This window comes from Oncorhynchus tshawytscha, linkage group LG08, assembly GCF_018296145.1.
Source record: "Oncorhynchus tshawytscha isolate Ot180627B linkage group LG08, Otsh_v2.0, whole genome shotgun sequence".
In the NCBI taxonomy this organism is placed as follows: domain Eukaryota; kingdom Metazoa; phylum Chordata; class Actinopteri; order Salmoniformes; family Salmonidae; genus Oncorhynchus; species Oncorhynchus tshawytscha.
The window spans coordinates 63,360,373-63,387,610 of NC_056436.1; the positions used below are offsets into that span (position 1 = coordinate 63,360,373).

The 27,238-nt window shown below is 47.6% G+C and overlaps 1 protein-coding gene across 15 annotated transcripts in view; it reads left to right on the forward strand.

The window, feature by feature from the left end:
• Positions 1 to 27,238, forward strand: part of LOC112256118 (protocadherin alpha-C2) — a 198,456-nt gene that overhangs the window by 155,836 nt on the left and 15,382 nt on the right. For all 15 annotated transcript variants that reach the window (XM_042325770.1, XM_042325772.1, XM_042325768.1 and 12 more), the window contains 2 exons: positions 5,008 to 5,066; positions 14,885 to 14,973. In XM_042325770.1, coding sequence (XP_042181704.1) covers positions 5,008 to 5,066; positions 14,885 to 14,973 — 148 coding nt within the window. The remainder of the gene's footprint in view (positions 1 to 5,007; positions 5,067 to 14,884; positions 14,974 to 27,238) is intronic.

The following is a 27,238-nucleotide window of genomic DNA, read 5'->3' on the forward strand; positions in this document are numbered from 1 at the left end:
ATATTCAGAGTCAACATCGCTCTCCCTCCATTTCCTACTCTCTTCCCCACTCCTTTGTGAACTCTACTGCTGGATCCATTATGTAGACAATACATATGGGAATGGGATCCATGGTTGGTCCAGGGGTAGTGGTATAGCTGTTGGAAACTTGATTGGAATGTTGAAGGTTACAGTGTAAAGGGTTAGTGTGATTGGTCTAGTACGACCTCAGCCAGTCAATAGGATTGGTCCACTAGTTGAGGTCCAATAGGCACAGACTTGTCTGGTGCGGTTGTCTCTGGGCAGAGAGATAGTCTGGGCATTAGTGTTGTTCTGTCCAGCTTAAAGAGTCATGGGTCCTACTGCAGTAAAATCCCCCACAGGTCAGTCGCGCTCAGAGCACAAAACGATTGCCTTGAGTTTGGTTCGGTGGGCTAGAGATGGGATGAGAGGCAGACACTCAGAGCTGGATTAAAGACCCATTTTCAGTTCAGTGGGTTTTCTCATTCGTTTGCCATCATGTGAGAAGCAGGGAAAAATAGATACAAACCATTAGTATGTTTCTGGTGGCTTTACATCATTATTGGAGTGGTTCGTTCTTACTGACAGGTGTGACGTGGAAACTGGTGACTGTTGACTGGCTCACTGTTTCTAGGAAACTGTTATGACTGCAGTGTTGTCATGGAGACACAGTAGAGAAAATGACCATTACTACAAAAAAATGTTGACAGTAGGGACACGGCTAATGTTAACTTCAGACATAATTTAAGGCTTTCATTCAGAAAGAGCTGTATGGTGTCCTGGTCGTTATTGTCAACCCCTGCAAATGTATGGGTGGTCTGAGCAAAGGAAAGAAAAGTCATTAAAGAGGAAAATAGGAGGCAGATGAAAAGGGACACGTACATCAATGTTCAGGTAATTGCTCCTCTATCCCCTGGCGTTTTCCTCATTAAATGCCATTCATGTTTGTTCTTGCCGTGTAATTAACCGGCAGCGACATGTTTCTCTAGACCACCGCGGGATTGGTCGGTTCGGTGAGGACGGGGCCGGGGGAAGCAAGGTCATTGGACGAGGCTTCGATGGCGGAGGTGCGCACACTGTATCCATGCGAGGGGTTTCTACTCAGAGAGAGGGAGAGCGAGAGGGAGAGGGAGAGAGAGAATGAGAATGAGAGGGAGAAAGTGAGGGAGAGAGGGAGAGGGAGAGAGGGAGAGAGAGAGGGAGAGGGAGAGAGGGAGAGGGAGAGGGAGAGGGAGAGAGAGAGGGAGAGGGAGAAGGAGAGGGAGAGAGGGAGAGGGAGAAAGAGAGGGAGAGGGAGAAAGAGAGGGGGAGAGGGAGAGGGAGAAAGAGAGGGAGAGGGAGAAAGAGAGGGAAAAATAGAGGGGCAAGGAGATAGATGCCAAATCAAACCCAGGGCCCTAATTTGTGTCCACACAGCTAGGCAGGGAGGGAAGGAGTACACAAAAAGCCCATAGGGATAAATCTCCCCCTCTCTCTCTCTCTCTCTCTCTCTCTCTCTCTCTCTCTCATTCCATTTATCTTGCTCTCTCTCAGATACCAAATTCCATTTACAATATCAGCTCCATTATCACCCTATGACCTGTGAGTATTTGCTTTCACTGGGCGGTGCTGATCTACTCCAAGCCCATATATATACATGTGTGTGTGTGTGTGTGTGTCCTCCTGTGGGAGTGCATCAGACTGTGGATGTGTTTAGGCTCCAGATGCTCGTCTCTAACCTGCTGTGTTAGTGTGTGTCTGTTCTCATTTACACATGCAGACACCATAAGGACGGCCAGACCACTCCCCCATCGGCCATTCTGGTACAACAGGGCACATGCTTAATGATGGCGGTTGTATTCCTTAACCATCTCCCCTCTCTTTAACGCTCTTATTTATGAACGTTGGTGTGAACTGTGAAGTCAGTCTCTCACTGTAAGTGTCACAAGTGGTTGGAGTGTTGAAATATGCCTTTGAATATTGTAGGTGTGAAGTCTATCTCCATCCTCATTGTGCTAACAAAGTCTATTTTATCCTTGGATTTGCAAGACCAGTACAGAGTTTATCACTCCTCCATAACATGTACATCTTTGTGGATTTGACACAACACAAATACAAATATGGCTTCTCTGAATTTTTGGGGTATAAAATGTGTTCCTGTTCCTGTATAGAGGAGTGTGTTCATGTCTGTAGCTTTCTCTGTGTTTAGCTTTCTCTGTGTGTAGCTTTCTCTGTGTGTGTAGCTGTCTTCTGTGTGTAGCTGTCTCTGTGTGTGTAGCGGTCTCTGTGTGTGTAGCTGTCTTCTGTGTGTAGCTGTCTTCTGTGTTTAGCTGTCTCTGTGTGTAGCTTTCTCTGTGTGTGTAGCTTTCTCTGTGTGTAGCTTTCTCTGTGTGTGTAGCCGTCTTCTGTGTGTAGCTTTCTCTGTGTGTGTAGCTGTCTTCTGTGTGTAGCTGTCTTCTGTGTGTAGCTTTCTCTGTGTGTGTATCTGTCTCTGTGTGTGTAGCTGTCTCTGTGTGTGTAGCTGTCTCTGTGTGTGTAGCTGTCTCTGTGTGTGTAGCTGTCTCTGTGTGTGTAGCTGCCTCTGTGTGTGTAGCTGTCTTCTGTGTGTAGATCTGTCTGTGTGTGTAGCTGTCTCTGTGTGTAGCTGTCTGTGTGTGTAGCTTGGAGTGTGGAGCTGTCTGTGTGTGTAGCTGTCTGTGTGTGTAGCTGTGGAGTTTGTAGCTGTCTGTGTGTGGAGCTGTCTGTGTGTAGCCATCTGTGTGTGTGTATCTTTGGAGTGTGGAGTTGTCTGTGTGTAGCTGTCTGTGTGTGGAGCTGTCTCTGTATGTAGCTGTCTGTGTGTGGAGCTGTCTCTGTGTGTAGCTGTCTGTGTGTGGAGCTGTCTCTGTGTGTAGCTGTGGAGTGTGTAGCTGTCTGTGTGTGGAGCTTTCTGTGTGTGGAGCTGTCTCTGTGTGTAGCTGTCTGTGCCTGTAGCTGTCTGTGTATGTAGCTGTCTGTGTGTGGAGCTGTCTCTGTGTGTAGCTGTCTGTGTGTCTGGCTGTCTGTGTGTGGAGCTGTCTGTGTGTGTGGAGCTGTCTGTGTGTAGCTATCTGTGTGTGGAGCTGTCTCTGTGTTTAGCCGTCTGTGTGTGTAGCTGTGGAGTGTATAGCCCTCTGTGTGTGTAGCTGTCTGTGTGTGTAGCTGTGGAGTGTATAGCTGTCTGTGTGTGTAGCTGTGTGTGTGTGTAGCTGTCTGTGTGTGTAGCTGTCTGTGTGTGTAGCTGTCTGTGTGTGTAGCTGTCTCTGTGTGTAGCTGTCTCTGTGTGTAGCTGTCTCTGTGTGTTGATGTCTCTGTGTGTAGCTGTCTGTGTGTAGCTGTCTCTGTGTGTAGCTGTCTCTGTGTGTAGCTGTCTGTGTGTGTAGCTGTCTGTGTGTAGCTGTTTGTTTCCCTGTGGATGATGTAATGGGCTGTCTGAATGACTCCTGGAGGGATACCAAGACCTTCTCATTAGGCCCACATATTAGATTTTGGCGTCATGAATGTGCTGTGTGGAGAGACTACGGTCGATTCTCCATTGCCAGGAAGTTAACATCTGTCTTGTGGACAGCACAGGAAATGGGTCAATGCTGTGGAGAAGTTAGAGGTTGTTCCTACTACTGGTCCTGGAACAGAGATGTTTTTAAAAATTATGAAAAAATATTTTTTATTGGATATTTAAAACATATAATATACTTGCAGTGAAGCCGCTCAACAACCACATCACACCAGTCATCTAATAGACTCCCAAACAGAGATGTTTTGAATCTGTAATGGTGAAGGTTTGGAATGGGAAATGTGTCATCTGATCCTAGGTATGTGGTCATAGAGGAAGCTTGGTTAGCTTGATCTCTGACTTACTCCATGCCAGATGGAGGAGAAATCCCACCCTCTAGCCACACAAGGTGTCCATTCAAATTATTACTTTATGATGCTTACATTTTTTTTATTGACCTTTTAGGGTAAAATGGTGGTTTGGTGGCTAGAGGAGGAGAGAAGGAGAGAGAAGGAGAGAGAGATTGAGAGGTTAGAGAGGAGGAGAGAAGGAAAGAGAAGGAGAGAGAAGGAGGCAGACAAGAGAAGGAGAGGGAATAAAGAAAATGACGGGAGAGAAGGGGAGAGAGAGAAGGAGAGAGGAGAGAGGAGGAGAGAGGAGAGAGGAGGAGAGAGGAGAGAGAGGAGAGAGGAGGAGAGAGGAGAGAGAAGGAGAGTGGAGGAGAGAGGAGGAGAGAGGAGGAGAGAGGAGGAGAGAAGGAGAGTGGAGGAGAGAGGAGGAGAGAGGGAGAGAGGAGGAGAGAGAGAGAGAGAGAGGAGAGAGGAGGAGAGAGGAGGAGAGAGGAGAGAGGAGGAGAGAGAGGAGGAGAGAGAAGGAGAGAGGAGAGAGAGGAGAGAGAAGGAGAGAGGAGGAGAGAGGAGAGAGGAGGAGAGAGAAGGAGAGAGAAGGAGAGTGAGCTGAACCAAGCCTAGTACAAGAGAAGTCAGAAAGAAAATAGTAAATTGGTAAGAAGGAGATTCAGAGTGAAAGTGTGAAAGACTGAGAGAGAGAGAGATAGAGCTGCAGCCCTGATGAAGTCCATCAACACAAACTGCCATGTGAGAATTCCACTGTGTCTCCATGGTAATGGAGCGTACCACGTGAAGCTGAGTGATTTGACCCAGGGTGGGGGTGGCCTGAGGGCCTGTGGCAGAGAGGCAGGGTCACTGGACCGGTCTGGTGTGGGCAGTCTGTGAACAGGCTTATCTCTTGAAGTCATCACTCTCACAGAGGACAGGGAGGGAGGAGGAGGGGAGGAAATGAGGAGAGAAGTAGGGAGCTCCAGTGCAACTCAGAATTAATTTCTCTCCACAGGCAGAGGCAAGCTGTCACTGTTATGATGTGTGTGTATGTGTGTGTGTGCACACATACTTGTGGTTCACGCCATGATTCATTAATGAGAAGATATTGGGTTTTGCCTGTGTGATCTCTTGCAGTACTTAAGACTCAATCTCTTTCTCTCACTCTCTCTCTTGCAGCCCAAGGTGCCGAATTCAGACTGGCGTTACTCTGCCTCACTTAGGACTGGGATGCAGAGGTAAGCACATATATCCTTTTACCATTCCTCAATAAGTGTCCGCTGTCCATAAGAATGATAATTCACATTTCACCAGTATTCCATTCCTCTAATCCCTCTTAAATCATAAACTACTCTAGCCATTGCCCTCCACCAAAGGAACCTCTCATAATGTTGCTTGTTTAACAAACCCCATTGAACTACAGAGTCATTTCCTTCTGTCAATACATTACAATTAAACCAGATATTATTATTATTTATAAGCATCCGTTTGACAGTCTTCTATCAGCTTGGCCATTGGACAGTAGTAGACAGACAGAGCGAGGGGTGAACAAGGGGTCAGTGTAAGACTGAGGGGACTGAAGGAGGGATGGAGAGAGGGATGACAGGGAAGGCAGTCAGGTGGAAATATGGCCCGTCGGGACACTGGGAATGCACAATTCAGGGATCACATTACCCATGAGACATTGGGCCACTAGCTGCTGTGGGTATGTTCTGAGCCTGACTCAAACGAGTAGCATGCTAATGAGAGGGAGGGACCAAGTTAACGAGCAGAGCCAGCCATAACGAGCCAGGTGAACCACATCACTCACTGCACTGCGCCCGGGCCATCTCATAGTGTACACACACACACACACACACACACACACACACACACACACACACACACACACACAGAGAGAAGTCTGTCCCTCCGGCCGTGGCGGACAGCATTGTGAAAGTGATGAGGAACATGAGAGATGACAGAACTGACGGCGCTTTCACAGCTCGCTGTAAACAATGTCTGCCTGTCCGTCCTACTGTCTGCTCAGAGACATGCTGCTTTTTCAGGGTCAACTAGTGCTGAGTGATTAACCAAAGTTTATCCCCCCGATTATCAAAGACCTATTTAACCAATGTCGGTTCAATTACTTGAATTCCCATTTAGTTCTAGTTTTTTTTGTGAGCTCAACACACTGTTTCTCTATAGAGAAATCCTATCAAGCATGAGAGACATCAAATCAAGAACGAACTGCGGGGCGTTGTAGTGAGTTTTCAACAGGAAAATATTCTACCTAGTTCAGAAAACGTGGTAAATAACTTCAATGACCAGAAACCATTGCACCTATTCTTCTCGGCGATGCACATAGACCCTATGAGAGAGTTATGTGCACAACACAGCAACTACTAGAGCAATAAAGACAGTTTGTGAGGTAGCTCGACCGAATTGATAGTTGTAGCAGTCTTGAAAGTGTGCCTTATCTTCTTAAAATAACTACTAAAATAGTGATTTCGTCAGACAGCTCTGCAGCATGGGCAGCTGTGGCAACCCAATGATCACGGGCTATCCTTTTCACTAGCCAAGAGGAGCCTGGCTCATTGGGGAGCACAGTGACAGCGCTAGATTGTTGTCTGGCTGGCTGTCTGGCTGGCTGTCTGGCTGCCACTGCCTGAGCTGAGATGATGATTTTAAGAAATTAAACAATGAAGTCATAAAAAATCTAATCAGAATATACACAACTGAAGTAATTTATTAAAGTAAAGTAGTGTGAATAAATGATGGTTAATAAGTCATAAGCAGTAATGGCCAGTCACTACTGTCATGGGGCTCATATTAATTCCTTCATTCTGTGTTGTTAGAGATAATGGAATGTTTTCAATGTTTTGGCAATTGAACATTCTCAATATTTGGCTTTAGATTTTCAATTCAAAAGCTAAAAAAATATATTTCAGTTTCATATTTCATAATGCGTTTAATGTAAAAAATAATTATTCCAAACCGAAATCAAAAACCACTATTATTTTTTGCAAACTGAAGCGAAATCGACCTCAAAAAGCACAAATTGCTCAGCACTATGGTCAGCACTATGATCAGCACTGTGGTCAGCACTATGATCAGCACTGTGGTCAGCACTAGGCTCAGCACTAGGGTCAGCACTATGATCAGCACTGTGGTCAGCACTAGGCTCAGCACTAGGGTCAGCACTATGATCAGCACTGTGGTCAGCACTAGGCTCAGCACTATGGTCAGCACTAGGCTCAGCACTGTGGTCAGCACTGTGGTCAGCACTAGGCTCAGCACTGAGGTCAGCACTATGGTCAGCACTAGGGTCAGCACTAGGGTCAGCACTAGGGTCAGCACTAGGGTCAGCACTAGGCTCAGCACTATGGTCAGCACTATGGTCAGCACTAGGCTCAGCACTAGGGTCAGCACTAGGCTCAGCACTAGGCTCAACACTATGGTCATCACTAGACTCAGCACTAGGCTCAGCACTAGGCTCAGCACTAGGCTCAGCACTACGTTCAGCGCTAGGCTCAGCACTAGGCTCAGCACTAGGTTCAGCACTAGGTTCAGCACTCGGCTCAGCACTAGGTTCAGCACTAGGCTCAGCACGAGGTTCAGCACTAGGTTCAGCACTCAGCTCAGCACTAGGTTCAGCACTAGGCTCAGCACTAGGTTCAGCACTAGGTTCAGCACTAGGTTCAGCACTAGATTCAGCACTAGGTTCAGCACTAGGCTCAGCACTAGATTCAGCACTAGGGTCAGCACTAGGTTCAGCACTAGATTCAGCACTAGGTTCAGCACTAGATTCAGCACTAGGTTCAGCACTAGATTCAGCACTAGGTTCAGCACTAGATTCAGCACTAGGTTCAGCACTAGGCTCAGCACTAGATTTAGCACTAGGGTCAGCACTAGGTTCAGCACTAGATTCAGCACTAGGTTCAGCACTAGATTCAGCACTAGGTTCAGCACTAGATTCAGCACTAGGTTCAGCACTAGATTCAGCACTAGGTTCAGCACTAGATTCAGCACTAGGCTCAGCACTAGGTTCAGCACTAGGTTCAGCACTAGGTTCAGCACTAGCTTCAGCATATATGTGTTTGTCTTTGTATTATGAGTTATGATTGAATGTTTTATGTGTCTGTCTACAGTATAAGTCTCATTGTACGAGTACATTAATGTGTTTGTGTGTAAGATTAATACGAGTGTAACATCCTAGTGTTATTAGTGTTACACCGATTCCCTCATAATTACAGCACGGTTTAATGTGAGTTAATTGGCTAGAGCAAATCCTTCTAATACATTGAATCTCTTGTTACTTTAGCATGGAGCCCTACTTTAACCATTCATCCCTCTTCTCCCTCCCTCCCTCCCTCCCTCCCTCCCTCCCTCCCTCCCTCCCTCCCTCCCTCCCTCCCTCCCTCCCTCCCTCCCTCCCTCCCTCCCTCCCTCCCTCCCTCCCTCCCTCCCTCCCTCCCTCCCTCCCTCCCTCCCTCCCTCCCTCCCTCCCTCCCCCTCAATCTGAATGTTGATTTATCTCTTTATACTCTAATCTAATGAGATTACAGTTTGCTTGAAACATTTTGAGAGATTTTGAATGTATACCCCAAACACAATATCAACTTGTGTAATGATGTTGAGGTGCTTAGTTTTGTAGCCCTACATCTATTTCACTGCAATTATGAACCATGCTTATCTAGAGGGCAGTGTGTCTATATGGGTTCATGGCTGTAAGTATGACAGACAGACAGACAGACAGACAGACAGACAGACAGACAGACAGACAGACAGACAGACAGACAGACAGACAGACAGACAGACAGACAGACAGACAGACAGACAGACAGACAGACAGACAGACAGACAGACAGACAGACAGACAGACAGACAGACAGACAGACAGACAGACAGACAGACAGACAGACAGACAGACAGACAGACAGACAGACAGACTTTCAGAGGGACACAAGGAGGAGGTGAGACAATGAGAGAGAGAAACAGATACAGCCATTAGCTGAGGGAACATGTTTTTCGGTCCCGTGTTCCCCATTAATAATTGACTCCAGCTCTAAACAGCAGTCTACACAAAATGGCCACCCTACCAAATCTCTATTCATCTCCTTACACCGCTACACAAAGACAGGAGGACATTCACACACACATACACACACACACACACACACACACCACACACACTTTTCAATATAGCTAGAGTGAAAAATTGATAGCAAGAAAGAGAGGGAGAAGGGACAAATGAATAAAGAGAGAATGGGGGGAGGGAGAGGGAGAGGGAATCAGATAGGAAGAGAGCGAGGAGAGGATGGGAATCGAGCTGTGATTGCCTGACCTTGGACGTGCAAATGCGCGCACGGACACACACTGTGTACGCGCAGACAACCAGACGTGTGTAGAGCATTGAGAAGAAGTGCAACTAAAATGGTGGCTATCCTGCTACCTCCTCCCACAAGGTTCCCCTTCCTTTTGTCTCTCTTACTGTATATGTTCAACTATTATATCATACAACACTTTAATTTACCTCATGGAGAACATGTCCTTGCAGCTGAACATTGACATTTTTCAGTATAGAGGTGGGGGAAAACGTAGAGAATTTTCATAGTCAATAACATATTGACGTGTGTGTCTGTGTGAGTGAGAAACACAGCAACAGAGACAGTGAAAGAGAGAGGCAGAGCGATTCCTGCCGAAGTGGCTAATGGTTTCTTCTCACCTGACCTTAGTGAGACTAAATGAGACCCAGTTCTCCAAGCAGGGACAAATGGGAGGAGAGGAGAGGGGGATGAAAAATGGAAGCGCAGGGGGGATTGAGAGAGAGAGAGCACTGCCTTAAAACCACCTGCATGGGTTTCTGTCTTTATCAGGAGATGTTCTGGTACCTGGCTCCATCCTCTATCTTGCTAACACAATAAAGAGAAAGATAGAGTGTCTCTTAAATCCTCAGTTAAAACCCTGCTCCGTAGCTCACTATTCCAGAAGGTGCTACCCCTGTTGGGATAAATGATACTGGAATACGCAGATTGTTTCAAAAGCGACATGAAATGTTCCTGAACCCTTGCATAATTAAACTCCATAATTATCTTTTGGAGTTTGAATGGAGGACAACGGATTTAGTGAAATGTGATCCGTTACATTTGAATATGGTGAGAGTCTGTGTGTTTAAGGTTCTGTGTTTGCTGTGTTGTGGCCGCACCCTGTTGCTTTTTTTTATCACACTGCAAAGCTCAGTCAAATTTCAGTGGGAGGGTGTGCTGAAATCCCTGGGGTGGGCGTGATTTATCCTAATCCAGGGTCCTGCTTGAGTTCCTCAGATGGAATTGGCTGACCCCCACTACTGACTGTATATATATATACACACACACACACACACACACACACACACACACACACACACACACACACACACACACACACACACACACACACACACACACACACACACACACACACACACACACACACACACACATCCTGTGGTTCCCTGCCATGGTTCAATTATATTATTATGGGGAAAATGCAGTGAGAGAGGATTGCATCCACAGAAGCTTATAGCTGCTGCCACTATAATATTGTGCTCAGCCAGAAAATGTGGGTGTGTTTGTGTGTATGTACTCGAGAAACACTCTCATGGTATACCATCAGACTGTGTCTGTGTTATATTTATCCAGTGTGTCACCTCAGAGTGTGTTATATTTATCCGACGGCCAACCGGGAAGATCAAATCAAATCAAATCAAATGTATTTATATAGCCCTTCGTACATCAGCTGATATCTCAAAGTGCTGTACAGAAACCCAGCCTAAAACCCCAAACAGCAAGCAATGCAGGTGTAGAAGCACGGTGGCTAGGAAAAACTCCCTAGAAAGGCCAAAACCTAGGAAGAAACCTAGAGAGGAACCAGGCTATGTGGGGTGGCCAGTCCTCTTCTGGCTGTGCCGGGTGGAGATTATAACAGAACATGGCCAAGATGTTCAAATGTTCATAAATGACCAGCATGGTCGAATAATAATAAGGCAGAACAGTTGAAACTGGAGCAGCAGCACGGCCAGGTGGACTGGGGACAGCAAGGAGTCATCATGTCAGGTAGTCCTGGGGCATGGTCCTAGGGCTCAGGTCCTCCGAGAGAGAGAGAGAGAAAGAGAGAATTAGAGAACGCACACTTAGATACACACAGCCCACCGAATAGGACAGGAGAGGTACTCCAGATATAACAAACTGACCCTAGCCCCCCGACACATTAACTACTGCAGCATAAATACTGGAGGCTGAGACAGGAGGGGTCAGGAGACACTGTGGCCCCATCCGAGGACACCCCCAGACAGGGCCAAACAGGAAGGATATGCCCCCACCCAATTTGCCAAAGCACAGCCCCCACACCACTAGAGGGATATCTTCAACCACCAACTTACCATCCTGAGACAAGGCTGAGTATAGCCCACAAAGATCTCCGCCATGGCACAAACCAAGGGGGGGCGCCAACCCAGACAGGATGACCACATCAGTGAATGAACCCACTCAGGTGACGCACCCCTTCCAGGGACGGCATGAGAGAGCCCCAGTAAGCCAGTGACTCAGCCCCTGTAATAGGGTTAGAGGCAGAGAATCCCAGTGGGAAGAGGGGAACCGGCCAGGCAGAGACAGCAAGGGCGGTTCGTTGCTCCAGAGCCTTTCCGTTCACCTTCCCACTCCTGGGCCAGACTACACTCAATCATATGACCCACTGAAGAGACAAGTCTTCAGTAAGGACTTAAAGGTTGAGACCGAGTTTGTGTCTCTGACATGGGTAGGCAGACCGTTCCATAAAAATGGAGCTCTATAGGAGAAAGCCCTGCCTCCAGCTGTTTGCTTAGAAATTCTAGGGACAATTAGGAGGCCTGCGTCTTGTGACCGTAGCGTACGTGTAGGTATGTACGGCAGGACCAAATCAGAGAGATGGGTAGGAGAAAGCCCATGTAATGCTTTGTAGGTTAGCAGTAAAACCTTGAAATCAGCCCTTGCTTTGACAGGAAGCCAGTGTAGAGAGGCTAGCACTGGAGTAATATGATCACATTTTTTGGTTCTAGTCAGGATTCTAGCAGCCGTATTTAGCACCAACTGAAGTTTATTTAGTGCTTTATCTGGGTAGCCGGAAAGTAGAGCATTGCAGTAGTCTAACCTAGAAGTGACAAAAGCATGGATACATTTTTCTGCATCATTTTTGGACAGAAAGTTTCTGATTTTTGCAATGTTACATAGATGGGAAAAAAGCTGTCCTTGAAATGGTCTTGATATGTTTTTCAAAAGAGAGATCAGGGTCCAGAGTAACGCCGAGGTCCTTCACAGTTTTATTTGAGACGACTGTACAACCATTAAGATTAATTGTCAGATTCAACAGAAGATCTCTTTGTTTCTTGGGACCTAGAACAAGCATCTCTGTTTTGTCCGAGTTTAAAAGTAGAAAGTTTGCAGCCATCCACTTCCTTATGTCTGAAACACATGCTTCTAGCAAGGGCAATTTTGGGGCTTCACCATGTTTCATTGAAATGTACAGCTGTGTGTCATCCGCATAGCAGTGAAAGTTAACATTATGTTTTCGAATAACATCCCCAAGAGGTAAAATATATAGTGAAAACAATAGTGGTTCCAAAACGGAACCTTGAGGAACACCAAAATTTACAGTTGATTTGTCAGAGGACAAACCATTCACAGAGACAAACTGATATCTTTCCGACAGATAAGATCTAAACCAGGCCAGAACTTGTCCGTGTAGACCAATTTGGGTTTCCAATCTCTCCAAAAGAATGTGGTGATCGATGGTATCAAAAGCAGCACTAAGGTCTAGGAGCACGAGGACAGATGCAGAGCCTCGGTCCGATGCCATTAAAATGTCATTTACCACCTTCACAAGTGCCGTCTCAGTGCTATGATGGGGTCTAAAACCAGACCGAAGCATTTCGTATACATTGTTTGTCTTCAGGAAGGCAGTAAGTTGCTGCGCAACAGCCTTTTCTAAAATTTTTGAGAGGAATGGAAGATTCGATATAGGCCGATAGTTTTTAAAATATTTTCTGGGTCAAGGTTTGGCTTTTTCAAGAGAGGCTTTATTACTGCCACTTTTAGTAAGTTTAGTACACATCCGGTGGATAGAGAGCCGTTTATTATGTTCAACATAGGATGCAAGGGGTTCCTCACTCAGTGCTCTCTGGTGTTCAAGCTACAGTCCCTGTTCCACACAGATCGGGCCATGATCGCCTACATTATCTCTCTACTCTCGGGCAAGGCCCTGGCGTGGGCAACGACGGTGTGGGGACAGCAGCCACCATCCATATTAGCATTCACTGCCGAACTGCGACGAGTCTTCAACCACCCAGTCAGTGGACGAGGCTGACAAGGCATTCGAGGAGCTCAAGGGACATTTCACCTCTGGACCCATCTTCGTCCATCCTGATCCTACCCGCCCCTCCGTGGTAGAGGTGGACACCTTGGACACAGGAGCAGCGACGATCCTTTGACAGCGGAAAGAGGGGGATAAGAAATTGCACCCCTGTGCCTTTCTCTCCAAGCAGTTCCCGTCAGCGGAACACAACTATGATGTAGGCAACCGGGAGCTCTTGGCAGTTAAGTGGGCCCTTGAGGGGTGGAGACACTGGTTGAAGAGTGCACCTCAACATTTTGTGATCTAGACTGACCATAAGAACTTGGTCTCTTTTCAAGAAGCCAAGAGGTTGAACGTTTGAAAGGCTAGATGGGCTCTGTTCTTTAACAGGTTCAACTTCACACTAGTCTATTGCCCGGGATCCAAGAATCAGAAAGCAGACGCCCTGATCTGTCAACACAATTTCTCTAATGAGGAGAGGGACTCCGAGCCCATCATACCCAGCTCCCACATTGTGGCCCCCGTGATATGGAGTATTGAGACCACGGCCCGACAAGCCCAGACCCGAGAACCTGACAATGGCAGAGGACCCATTGACAGACTTTATGGTCCACAATGAGTCTGTTCCCGAGTACCACAATGAGGACACTCCTCTAAATTAACCAGGCATACAGGGGTTAATCGGACACTAGAGTTCCTGAGGCGGAAATTCTGGTCGCCCAACATGATTGAGGATGTGAGATCCTTCGTTACAGCTTGCTCCACCTGTGCCCAAAGCACAACAGTGACCGGCTGGGTTGCTCCAACCTCTGCCCATCCCCAGCCAGGCCCTGGTTTCACCTGTCCATAGACGTTATCACAGGGTTACCCCCATCCCAAGGGCTTACCACTATCCTGGTGGTCATCAATTGGTTTTCCAAGGCAGCCTATTTCATCACCTTACCCAAGTTTCCCTACACGGACTTCCCCAGGACATTGTCTTGGATTGTGGGCCCCAGTTCGTTGCACGGAAAGCCTTCTTCTCCCTGTTGGTGGCGTCGGCGAGTCTCTCCTCTGGGTTCCACCCACAGTGGAATGGACAAACAGACTGGGCCAACCAGGAGCTGGAGAAGTTCCTCCGCTGTATAATCTCCACCCAGGTCAGCAACTGGAGCAAGTTCCTTGTCTGGGCAGAGTTTGCTCACAACATACTGCCAAATTCGTCCACTGGACTGTCGCTGTTCGCGTGTCAGTTTGGGTTTTGGAAACTTAGTGTTTGTTGTTTTTCAAGTGTACTGTGATCCTGCGGCTTCCGTTTCTCAGTGAAGTATTATGTTTATCCTTAACCACTGATTCCTCATCTGGTCTCTTCTCTGCACCTGGGTCCAACCACAGTGTGTTATATTTCCCCAGTGTGTAACCTCTGAGTGTGTGTTATATTTCTCCAGTGTGTAACCTCTGAGTGTGTGTTATATTTCTCCAGTGTGTAACCTCTGAGTGTGTGTTATATTTCTCCAGAGTGTAACCTCGGAGTGTGTGTTATATTTCCCCAGTGTGTAACCTCTGAGTGTGTGTTATATTTCTCCAATATGTAACCTCTGAGTGTGTGTTATATTTCTCCAATATGTAACCTCTGAGTGTGTGTTATATTTCTCCAGTGTGTAACCTCTGATTGTGTGTTATATTTCCCCACTGTGTAACCTCAGTGTGTGTGTTTGTGTTGTTCCAGCTCAGTGCACATGGAGGAGTCGTCGGTGATGCAGGGAGCCCAGGGGGTTCTGGTCCAGAACTGGCCGACCGTGTCTAGCGCCACCGGAGGTAAGAGCCGGGCCCCGACCCTACACACTGAACTGCTCTAATCTTGACCAACCCAGACCAAAGCAGATGAAACCAGACTAAGACCACCCTGACTAACGAATCCTGACCAACCCAGAACAATCCAGACTGACCAAAGCAAACCTTTACTGACTTTGACTGACACATTTAACCCAGACCAACTATAACTTAACTGAGGTAGAGATCAGGTACTCAATCACCCTGACTCTTCTGCTCACCGCCCCACTCAGAGTAAATCACACATGTTCTGTGGGGGGGGGGGACGACAAACCTGTTAGTTTACACAGACTACAACACTGCCTGGCATACAGCTGTGACCAGGCATTTCAGCTATACAACAAAGAAAGGAATCTGCAGGGGAAGGACAATACACATTTTCGAGGACTGTGAAAAGGACCAGGAAAACAGGTTTCAGACGGTAAACGTGTACCAGAACGGCAGTGTCATAGTCCAGGGCAGTGAGGCTCCACTCGGCTCTGCTGTTGTGCAGGTCTTCCCCACCCTGGAGAAGATAGTGGGGGGAAAAGGACAAGGACAGCGCCCCTACCTCTCCCCTCACCTCAGGCACTCCAACAGCAGGAGCACAAACACAGATCCACCAACAGGTCTATCCTAGCCCCCCTCCCCCTGCCCGTCTACAACCACCAGAGCCAAGACCACACCACCATCAGTCTGCTGAGAGACAGGCTGGCCCTGTTAGAGGTATGAGTTACTGAGCTAAAATAGCAGCCCCCCGCTACACCCCCCTCCAGCCCAGACACAGAGCTTCTACAGGACCAGATTAACCATTGCGGGACGCAACTAAAGAACTTGTCCAGGAGCTGAGATCAAGAGAACCTTACCACAGCGCTTGAGGAGGTAAAGGCCACCATGAGGAGTGGGCAAGTGCAGGTGAAGTACGAGATGGATAAGGAGTCTGTCAACAAGAAGGTGAAGGGAACAGACTAGAGACTCCTAGAGAGCCCCCCCCCCCCAAGAGAGTAGGCAACCTGGTCAACAGAGAGGAGCAGGAACAGAGAGGAGCAGGAGAGAGTAGACAGCCTGGTCAACAGAGAGGAGCAGGGGAGAGTAGACAGCCTGGTCAACAGAGAGGAGCAGGGGAGAGTAGACAGACTGGTCAACAGAGAGGAGCAGGAGAGAGTAGACAGCCTGGTCAACAGAGAGGAGCAGGAGAGAGTAGACAGCCTGGTCAACAGAGAGCAGCAGGAGAGAGTAGACAGACTGGTCAACAGAGAGGAGCAGGGGAGAGTAGGCAGCCTGGTCAACAGAGAGGAGCAGGAGAGAGTAGACAGCCTGGTCAACAGAGATGAGCAGGAGAGAGTAGACAGCCTGGTCAACAGAGAGGAGCAGGAGAGAGTAGACAGCCTGGTCAACAGAGAGGAGCAGGGGAGAGTAGGCAGCCTGGTCAACAGAGAGGAGCAGGAGAGAGTAGGCAGCCTGGTCAACAGAGAGGAGCAGGGGAGAGTAGACAGACTGGTCAACAGAGAGGAGCAGGAGAGAGTAGGCAGCCTGGTCAACAGAGTGGGCTTGAGTCCTTCCCCAACTCCCACATCGCCATCTCCCCTCTGCTGCCCCGCAGAGACTTTCGTCCGTACCATCCAGAAAAGCAATACTGACATCATGTTGACAGCTTGCCCTGCTCCGGAATGTACACGTTGCTCACAACCCAACAATCACCCCAGAGCACCTGCACAACCACTCCCACTAGAGTATGCAGAAAGTTGGGATGTTTGCCAAGATCCTAAAGGACGTGACACTTGGTAGACAAACAGCCCACACAGCACTGGACAGAGGACCACCCAGAGACCCCAACCAGACCACCGCACCACCAAGGAGCCCCAGGCCCCCTCAACGCTACACCAGACCACCACCTCTACCAGACCTCCACAGGGCCCAACAGCAGGACCAGCGCAGCTACGCGGAGGCCTTCAGAGGACAGGAGAACTCTGTAGGATTGATGAAACAGCTCCTCCAGTTCATCTGCACTAATCAAACACACACAGCCATTTGTACTGAACGTTAACTTGTTGAATGTATAGGAAGAAGAACAATTAAAAGAGAATAAATGTTTGCTGTCATCTATATTGTTTACCTTACTTTTAAAAGAAAATTCTACCCAAAATCTCTCCTTTTGTATTTGTTTCATTTGTCTATTGTTGATATGTTTCCAAAATGTTTTGCATGTCAGCAATTAGGTTTTCAAGATATGCAACTTTCAAAATACAGAAAATTAGCCTGATGCAAAATGCATTACACCGGCTGTATTTTATCCTACATGTCCAGAGGAAAACCAGAAACAATGCATGCAGGGTAGATGTGGGCCATTATCCACTAATAATAAAAACTCCAAAACTTGCTATTAAGTTTTGTAAACATCTAAAATACAGTGACCCCCTCTCATATCATTACCAAGACCTGCAATGCCAAGAGCTGAGCGAAGAAAAGAGTCCCCTCATCCAGCTGGTCCTGGGGCTGAGTTCACAGTCATGTTCTACAAACACACTGACGCCTCAGGACCAGAACATCCAATCAATCAGAATGAATTAAATTACCCGAGACAGAGCTGCATTTCCTGAAAAAATATAAAACAATTAGAGAGTGTCATTTCCCCAAGTTTGAATGTCTTATTGATGTTTTCAAAGACCTCTCTGATGAGAATAGTCTACCAGTCCTGTTGGTGGAGGACGCAGGGAGCTGTGGGTTGGCAGCGCACTACATTGCTGCCTGCCTTAAGATGAGGGACAGTGTCTGACAGACCAACCAACCTGCATGTGTTCTCTAAGCCATTGTTATTGTTCAATGTCTGGTTATTTTGTCCCTTGATTATCGTTGTCACTGTTGTCTTGTTGACCCAATTGATTGTTATTATTTGAATTATGTTAACATTGTAAACGAATCACTTAAAGTATGCTTTGGTAATAGGTACGTCATACCAATAAAGCAATTTAGAGAGACAGAGAGACAGAGAAAGAGAGAGATCGAGAGAGATGTCCAGAATCAATAGGATAGATAACATTTACAGAGGCTAAGAGATTCTGAGCCTCATAGACCTAATCACAGAGACATATCGAACACTCTCTCTCTCTCTGTCTCGCTCTCTTAATTTCAATTTCAATTTAGGGTCTTTATTGGCATGGGAAACATATGTTTACATTGCCAAAGTAAGTGAAATAGACAAAAAGTCAAAAATCTCAAATTAATAGTAAACATTACACTCACAAAAGTTCCAAAAGAATAAAGACATTTAAAATGTCATATTATGTCTATATACAATGTTGTAACGATGTGCAAATAGTTATAGCACAAAAGGGGAAAAACATCTTAAATATGGGTTGTATTTACAATGGTGTTTGTTCTTCACTGGTTGCCTTTTTCTTGTGGCAACGGGTCACAAATCTTGCTGCTGTGATGGCACACTGTGGTATTTCACCCAGTAGATATGGGAGTTGATCAAAATTAGATTTGTTTTCAAATTATTTGTGGGTCTGTGCAATCTGAGGGAAATATGTGTCTCTAGTATGGTCATACATTTGGCAGGAGGTTAGGATGTGCAGCTCAGTTTCCATCTCATTTTGAGTGCACATAGCCTGTCTTCTCTTGAGAGCCATGTGTTGCTGTCCTGGGGCTCTGTGGGGTCCATTTATGAACAGAGCCCCAGGACCAGCTTGCTTAGGGGGCTCTTCTCCAGATTAATCTCTCTGTAGGTGATGGCTTTGTTATGGAAGGTTTGGGAATCGCTTCCTGGTTGTAGAATTTAAAGACTCTTTTTCTGGGTATTGGCCTAATTCTGCTCTGCATGCATTTTTTTGTGTTTTACATTGTATACTGAGGATATTTTTGCATAATTATTATGCAAGTTATTATGATTTTTGAGTTATTATTTTTGTCTTAATGAGATTTACTGTCAGGGCCCAGGTCTAACATAATCTGTGCAGAAGATCTAGGTGCTGCTGTAGGCCCTCCTTGGTTGGGGACAGAAGCACCAGATCATCAGCAAACAGTAGACATTTGACTTCAGATTCTAGTAGGGTGAGGCCTGGTGCTGCAGACCGTTCTAGTGCCCTCGCCAATTCGTTCTCTCTCGCCCTGTCTTTCTCTCTCGCTCTCTCTTTCTCTCTCTCTCTCACTTTCTCACTCTCTCTCTCCCTCCTTCCCTCCATCCCCCTCTCACATACACACTCTTCCTTCTTATTATAGGCCCAAAGTGATGCAGTGTCAGCTTGTCTTTTTGCCAAAATGGCATTCATCCACCATCAATTGGTAACCCTGTTGACTGTTCTTGTCACTGCTGTAATCCGTGGAGGACAAGACAGGTCATGGATTCTTGCTCTCAGCTGCTCTCTACCTCATTAGCATACTCATTATGACTGCAGAAGCAGCATTAACATCTGACTCAAGGTCAGTACCATCCGGAAAAGACGTGTGTTTGGGTGGAGAGGAACTCGGCTAGAATGTGTTATGTAGTAGAAATCCAAGGAAGGAGGGAGGGTTAGAGGAGATAGAAGGTGGAGGGTTAGAGGAGATAGAAGGTGGAGGGTAAAGAGAGGAGTAGAAGAGGTATAGAATGTGGAGGACAGAGAGATGGCGAAAGAGTGGGAGAGAGATGGATTGACACAAGAAGAGAGGGATGACAGTGCAATAACTGAGTAGATTGTGGTCTCTCTGTCCACACACACACACACACACACACACACACACACACACACACACACACACACACACACACACACACACACACACACACACACACACACACACACACACACACACACACACACACACAGCCTCCCCACTCTACAATTGATGTCATGCCCAGGTTGAGGAGTGGCAGCCTGGAGCAGAGGGTGGTGAGTGGAGGGAGACTGAAGGGGTTGAGCTGCTTGTCTTCATGGGTAGAGTCTGCTGAAGTTGACTAAGGGGTTGGGGGGAAGGAGTGGGATGGATTTTAATGGGGGGAGGGAGTCAAAATAATGATATGCGTACCAAATTGAGCAGTGTCAACTGTGGGCATGAGGATTTGGGGATGGAGTCGAAAAATTAGTTCTGGTACATTTTAGGATGTAGAGTGCTTTGATTTAACAAACTCAAAATGTGAGTCAGTTTTAACAGTGACAATGTAGTGGAGGATGCGGATGGAAGTGGCCAGTCAGCCGCTATCATGACACTCATTGAATGAGCCATCTGCTGGTCTCATGATCAGTCAGTCAGTCGTTGCTTGTATGCTTTCTGCAGGTTCGGACCTGAAGTAACTCTAATATGTTGCTGCAGTGTGAGACGAGAGGTTAGTGTAGTTAGGAGTGGAGTTGTATCCCGGAAGTGGTAGAACTGCAGGGTGGGTTTGTGTCTGATAGTCTATTTTCGCCTGTTGGATGAAGAGCCACAGCAAAACATTACACCTCTGTGTCATCCCCCAGGGTGCTTTGGTGTGTCTGTTTGTGAGTGTGCGTATGTGCTCTCACATATGTAAATACTTATGTGTATGTATTTTTATCAATGAAAGAGAGATTGTGTGTGTGTGTGTGTGTGTGTGTGTGTGTGTGTGTGCGCGTGCGCGTGTGCGTGTGTGTGTGTTGGCTCCCTACTTTGTGTGCAGCTCCTGGTGTGACAGATGGAGCCCAGATTAACAGACTCACATTAATGAAATCAGGGTTCTGCCTGCTGCCTAACTATCTCTCTCCCTCTCTCCTCTCCTCCCTCTTTCCCTCCATCCCTCCATTTCAGGGCTCTGTCTCTGAAGCAGAGGCATGCATTGGGATTCACAGAGTACAGTGTAGGATCTGAACGATCCCCTGGGAGAGAGAAAAGAGAAAGAGAGGGAAAGGAAGGAGAGGAGAGATGGAGAGCAGTGAGAGGCAAGAGAAGGAAAGGGGAGATAAAGGGGGGAGTGTGACAATGAGTAAAAAAAAAGAGAATTAGAGAGGGAGGGAGAGAAAGAACGAGAGGGAGCGAGAGAGAGAAAATGAGAGATGGAGGTAGAGGAGGGGGTACAAGGCTGCTGTTGCTAGCGGAGAGTGGTTGGACTCTCCGCTAGCAACAGGGAGAGTGTGAAAGAGGGAGAGTGTGAAAGCTTGCAGCATTATTCTTCATCAGCATCAGTACTGTTTCTGTGACGCCCATGTTCTACCGCTTCACTGGAGGATGCAGTTTCCACGGCAACCATTCATAGCCCTGAACTGAGTGTCGAGAGAGAAGGAGAGATACTGTGGATAGAGACAGCAAAGAGAGGGTATTGGGAGAGAGAGATGGAGGGAGGAGGGAGGGGGATATGGAGAGAGGAAGGGAGGAAGAGAGACAGGCAGGGAGAGAGGAAGGGAGGGAGAGAGACATGCAGGGAGAGAGATATGCAGGGAGAGAGGAAGGGAGGGAGAGAGATATGCAGGGAGAGTGGAAGGGAGGGAGAGAGATATGCAGGGAGAGAGGAAGGGAGGGAGAGAGACATGCAGGGAGAGAGGAAGGGAGGGAGAGAGACATGCAGGGAGAGAGGAAGGGAGGGAGAGAGATATGCAGGGAGAGCGGAAGGGAGGGAGAGCGATATGCAGGGAGAGAGGAAGGGAGGGAGAGAGATATGCAGGGAGAGAGGAAGGGAGGGAGAGATACGCAGGGAGAGAGGAAGGGAGGGAGAGAGAGAGGAAGGGAGAGAGGAAGGGAGGGAGAGAGATGCAGGGAGAGAGGAAGGGAGGGAGAGAGCTATGCAGGGAGAGCGGAAGGGAGGGAGAGAGATATGCAGGGAGAGAGGAAGGGAGGGAGAGAGATATGCAGGGAGAGCGGAAGGGAGGGAGAGAGATATGCAGGGAGAGAGGAAGGGAGGGAGAGAGACAGGCAGGGAGAGAGGAAGGGAGGGAGAGAGATATGCAGGGAGAGAGGAAGGGAGGGAGAGAGATATGCAGGGAGAGCGGAAGGGAGGGGGAGAGATATGCAGGGAGAGAGGAAGGGAGGGAGAGAGACATGCAGGGAGAGAGGAAGGGAGGGAGAGAGATATGCAGGGAGAGCGGAAGGGAGGGAGAGCGATATGCAGGGAGAGAGGAAGGGAGGGAGAGAGATATGCAGGGAGAGAGGAAGGGAGGGAGAGATACGCAGGGAGAGAGGAAGGGAGGGAGAGAGATATGCAGGGAGAGAGGAAGGGAGGGAGAGAGATATGCAGGGAGAGAGGAAGGGAGGGAGAGAGATATGCAGGGAGAGAGGAAGGGAGGGAGAGAGCTATGCAGGGAGAGAGGAAGGGAGGGAGAGAGATATGCAGGGAGAGAGGAAGGGAGGGAGAGAGATATGCAGGGAGAGAGGGAGAAGGAAATGGAAATATGGACGTGGAGTGCGTTGAGGTTGAAGCCTGTTTATAAAGAGAGAAAAAGGGAGGTGACTGTTGGTTAAAAACAAAACTACGAGGAAGAGAATAAAAACAAGTGTTAGAGGAAAGGAGGGAGACGTATTTGGAGGGAGGAAGAGGATGTGTTAGCTAGAAATGTTCTGAGAAGGGCATGGCAAGGGTAAAAAAGGAGAGAGGGAGTGAGGGAGAGGGAAGGAGAGAGAGAGTGAGGGAGAAAGAGAGAGGGAGACTGACCTACATAGAAAGGGCTGTGCTGTACTGCAGAGGTGGAGGCAGGTTTAGTGCAGGTCTTTCTGCATTACTGCTGTATCTGATGACATACACACACGCACATATACTCACACACACAAACACACATACACACACACACAGCCTGATTTGATGAGGGGGGACAGGAGTCAACAACAGCTTGCACCTGTCGAGGCTAAACAGAGGATAGAGGATGAGGGTGGAGAGAAAGAGAGTGGGAGGAAGGGTGATAGAGGGTTAGGAAGGGTGAGCGAAGGGGAGGAAGGGGGAGAGAGAGGGAGGAAGGGTGAGAGAGGGGGATGAAGAGGGAGAGAGGGAGGAAGGGTGAGAGAGAGAGGAAGGGTGAGAGAGGGAGGAAGGGTGAGAGAGGAGGATGAAGGGGGAGAGAGAGGGAGGAAGGGTGAGAGAGGGAGGAAGGGTGAGAGAGGGGGGATGAAGGGGGAGAGAGAGGGAGGAAGGGTGAGAGAGAGATGAAGTATGAGAGGGGGAGGAAGGGAAGAGAGGTGGAGGAAGGGGGAAGAGGAAAGCGGAGGTATTTTGTGCTCCCTCTCTTCAGGAAATGAACTCCTCGGCATGTGGTCCATTCTGTGTCACTCTCCCTCAACTCAACCTCCTGGAGTCCAACAACATGACCACAGAGCACTGCTGGGTTAGATTGGAGGAGCGTGCAGACATAGAATTCACATTTTATGAATGCAGAGTTGGAGGGTTGAAGATGCAGCTTTCAGCTGCTTAAGCAGAGACTCCATGGTGGGAGTATTGTTATGTGGGCAGGTGTGCTGGATAGAACTCTCTGGAAATTGCCTGGGGCAGAGAGGGAACTCAGGAGGGGAAGACTAAGTTGTTCCTCACTGCTCATCCAAAAATGCCTCCCTATCTTTTCTTCTTTCTCCTCAGCCCCTCCCCATTTCCATCCCATCTGACTTCTGTCTGCAGTGGCTTGCGAAAGTATTCACCCCCTTGGCATTTTTCCTATTTTGTTGCCTTACAACCCGGAATTAAAAGCGATTTTTTTGTGGTGGGTTGTATTATTTGATTTACACACATCTAGCCACTGGGAGTTTTGCCCATTCTTCAGGACACAACTGCTCCAGCTCCTTCAAGTTGGATGGGTTCCGCTGGTGTCAACAATCTTAAGTCATACCACAGATTCTCAAATGGATAGAGGTCTGGGCTTTGACTAGGCCATTCCAAAACATTTCAACGTTTCCCCTTAAACCACTCGAGTGTTGCTTTAGCAGGATGCTTAGGGTCATTGTCCTGCTGGAAGGTGAACCTCCGTCCCAGTCTCAAATCTCTGGATGACTGAAACAGGGTTCCCTTAATGTATTTCCCTGTATTTAGCGCCATCCATCATTTCTTCAATTCTGACCAGTTTCCCAGTCCCTGCCTATGAAAAATTGTGTTCTCGGGGTGATGAGAGGTGTTGGATTTGAGAGACATAGTGTTTTCCTTGATGGTCAAAAAGCTCAATTTTAGTCACATCTGACCAGAGTACCTTCTTCCATATGTTTGGGGAGTCTCCCACATGCCTTTTGGTGAACACCAAACGTGTTTGCTTATTTCTTTCTTTAAGCAATAGCTTTTTTCTGGCCACTCTTCTGTAAAGCCCAGGTGTGTACGTCTTAAAGTCCTCCGTGGGGTGTACGTCTTAAAGTGCTCCGTGGGGTGTACGTCTTAAAGTGCTCCGTGGTGTGTACGTCTTAATAAAGTGCTCCGTTGGGTGTACGTCTTAAAGTGCTCCGTGGAGTGTACGTCTTAAAGTGCTCCGTGGGATGTACGTCTTAAAGTGCTCCGTGGGATGTACGTCTTAAAGTGCTCCGTGGGGTGTACGTCTTAAAGTGCTCCGTGGGATGTGCAAAGTTTTGGATATTTGTTTATATCCCAACCCTGATCTGTACTTTTCCATAACTTTGTCCCTGACCTGTTTGGAGAGCTCCTTGGTCTTCATGGTGTTGCTTGCTTGGTGGTGCCCCTTGCTTAGTGGTGTTGCAGACTGTGGGACCTTTCAGAACAGGTGTGTGTATATATATATATATGATATACTGTATACTGAGATCGTGTGACAGATCATGTGACACTTAGATTGCACACAGGTAGACTTTATTTAACTAATTATGTCACCTCTGAAAGTAATTATTTGCACAACTAGATGATTAACAAAAGTGAAATAAAAAATAAAAAATTAACAGTTAACATTACACTCACAAAAGTTCCAAAAGAATAAAGACATTTCAAATGTCATATTATGTCTATACGTATATAGTGTTGTAATGATGTGCAAATAGTTTAATACAAAGTAAATAAAAAATAATTATAGGTTGTATTTGCAATGGTGTTTCTTCTTCACTGGTAGCCCTTTTCTTGTGGCAACAGGTCACACATCTTGCTGCTATGAATACACACTCCCCTCTCTCCATCCTCCCCTCTCTCCCTCCCCTCTCTCATCCCTACCCTCTCTCCCTCCGTCCCCTCTCTCCATCCTCCTCTCTCCCCTCCCTCCCCTCTCTCCATCCCCCTCTCTCCCCTCCCTCCCCCTCTCTCTCTCTGCTCCACTGAGAATAAATCTGTTTCTTCTAGTCTGATATTTAGTCACTATTAATGACCCTATCATCCTCATTAGAAGCATTACTCTCCTTTAGATGAGCACACACACACACACACACACACACACACACACACACACACACACACACACACACACACACACACACACACACACACACACACACACACACACACACACACACACACACATACCCTTGGCAGTGGCTCGTCCTCCTGTTCAAGATTGTCTCTTGGGAAAGCTTGTCTCCACCATGTGTCACATGATCCATCTGGACATTACACTTCAAGGTGTGCGCACGGGCACACACGCTCACACACATGCACACACACACAAACAGAGCACAAACACACAGAGCACATACGTAGCATATGTGTTTTGATAGAGAAGGGTGTGGTCCCAGCACGGAGAGCTTTCTATCATGACAAGTATCCTCCACCACTGCAGTGTCTCTCTAAAAAAATCTGCACCTTCAGACTTTTTAGTAGAATGTTTTCTGCCTTTCTGGGTGGATCACATTTCATACTTGCATCCCTGCACTTCCTCTCTCCCTTCTTCCTCTCTCCTCCTCCTCTCTCCTCCTCTCTCCTCCTCTCTCCTCCTCTCTCCTCCACCTCCTCTCTCCTCCTTCTCTCTCCTCCTCCTCCTCCTCCTATCCTCCTCCTCTCTCCTCCTCTCTCCCCCCTCCTCCTCCTCTCCCTCCACCTCCTCTCTCCTCCTCCTCCTCTCTCCTCCACCTCCTCTCTCCTCTCTCCTCCTCCTCCTCCTCCTCTCTCCTCCACCTCCTCTCTCCTCCTCCTCTCTCCTCCACCTCCCTCTCTCTCTCCTCCTCTCTCCTCCTCCTCTCTCCTCCTCCTCCTCCTCTCTCCTCTCCTCTCTCCTCCTCCTCTCTCCACCTCCTCTCTCCTCCTCCTCCTCGCTCCTCCTCCTCTCTCCACCTCCTCTCTCCACCTCCTCTCTCCACCTCCTCTCTCCTCCTCCTCTCTCCTCCTCCTCCTCCTCTCTTCTCCTCCCCTCGTTATGTAACGCTGCACTGCGCTCCACTGCGCTTCTGCCCAAGCGGCCAATAGATCGTGGGGCGAGGCGAGGGGAAGAATAAAGTAGACGTGGCAAAATGGAGCTCCTGGATGATTTAAGTCACTGTGAAAACCTTGGATAGCAGAGAGAAGAGGGGAGACATTAACAAACCGTGAGAGAGAGAGAGAGAGAGAGGGGGAGAGTTAGGCTACATTAGAGAAGTGTATTGCTTTCTATATCTGCTTCTGAGAGAGAGAAAATCTCGGAGTGTGAGACTAGGAGTGTGAGCCTAGGAGTGTGAGACTAGGAGTGTGAGAGTGTCGGGTTATGATTTATATCTTTGTTAAAGACAGAGGCAGAGGAAGAGACTGAAAAATGTAGAAACACAACAGAGAGAGATACACTGATACAGAGAGGGTGTTAGGCTGTGATCATCTCAGTGTAAAACAAATCATTCCCATCACTAATGTGCCTCTTAGTGATCAGTGATGGACAAGCGGTTTAATTTCCAATCACAATAATGTTTCCACAACAGTGATAGGCATAATGCATGCTCTATCAGTAACTGGAAGGGACGGGTGTTTGCTGGACCAGGATTCGCGCTAGATTAGACGAAAGGTCAGAAGAAGTGAGGGAGATAGAGCGGGAAGGAGGGAGCGAGGGAAGAAGGGAGGGAGATAGAGCGGGAAGGAGGGAGCGAGGGAAGAAGGGAGGGAGGGAGAATCAGTGAGAGAGATTTTTTTGCACTGCAACAGCCATCGACAAATCAGATTGTCGCTGTGGCCGTGTGTGGATCTGTGATGGGCGAGGAATGTGATGATGGAACACAGTCAGATGTTCTCTTTCTGTTTGATTGTTATGGCTGAATCTAATCTAATTGACGCTTGAGGGCAGTGAGCAAAAAAGATAGAAAGATATAGACAAGCAAGTAATGTAGCATTAATGGATTCAGAGTGGAGGGAGGAGAGGTGGCTAGATTCATTTGGACCTGGATTTTGATATCCCGATGTGCAGTCAGACCCAGTCATGGGGCTTTTGGCTTGGTCATGATATGTCAGAGACAATTATAAAGCTATATTACCAAGCCATAATGC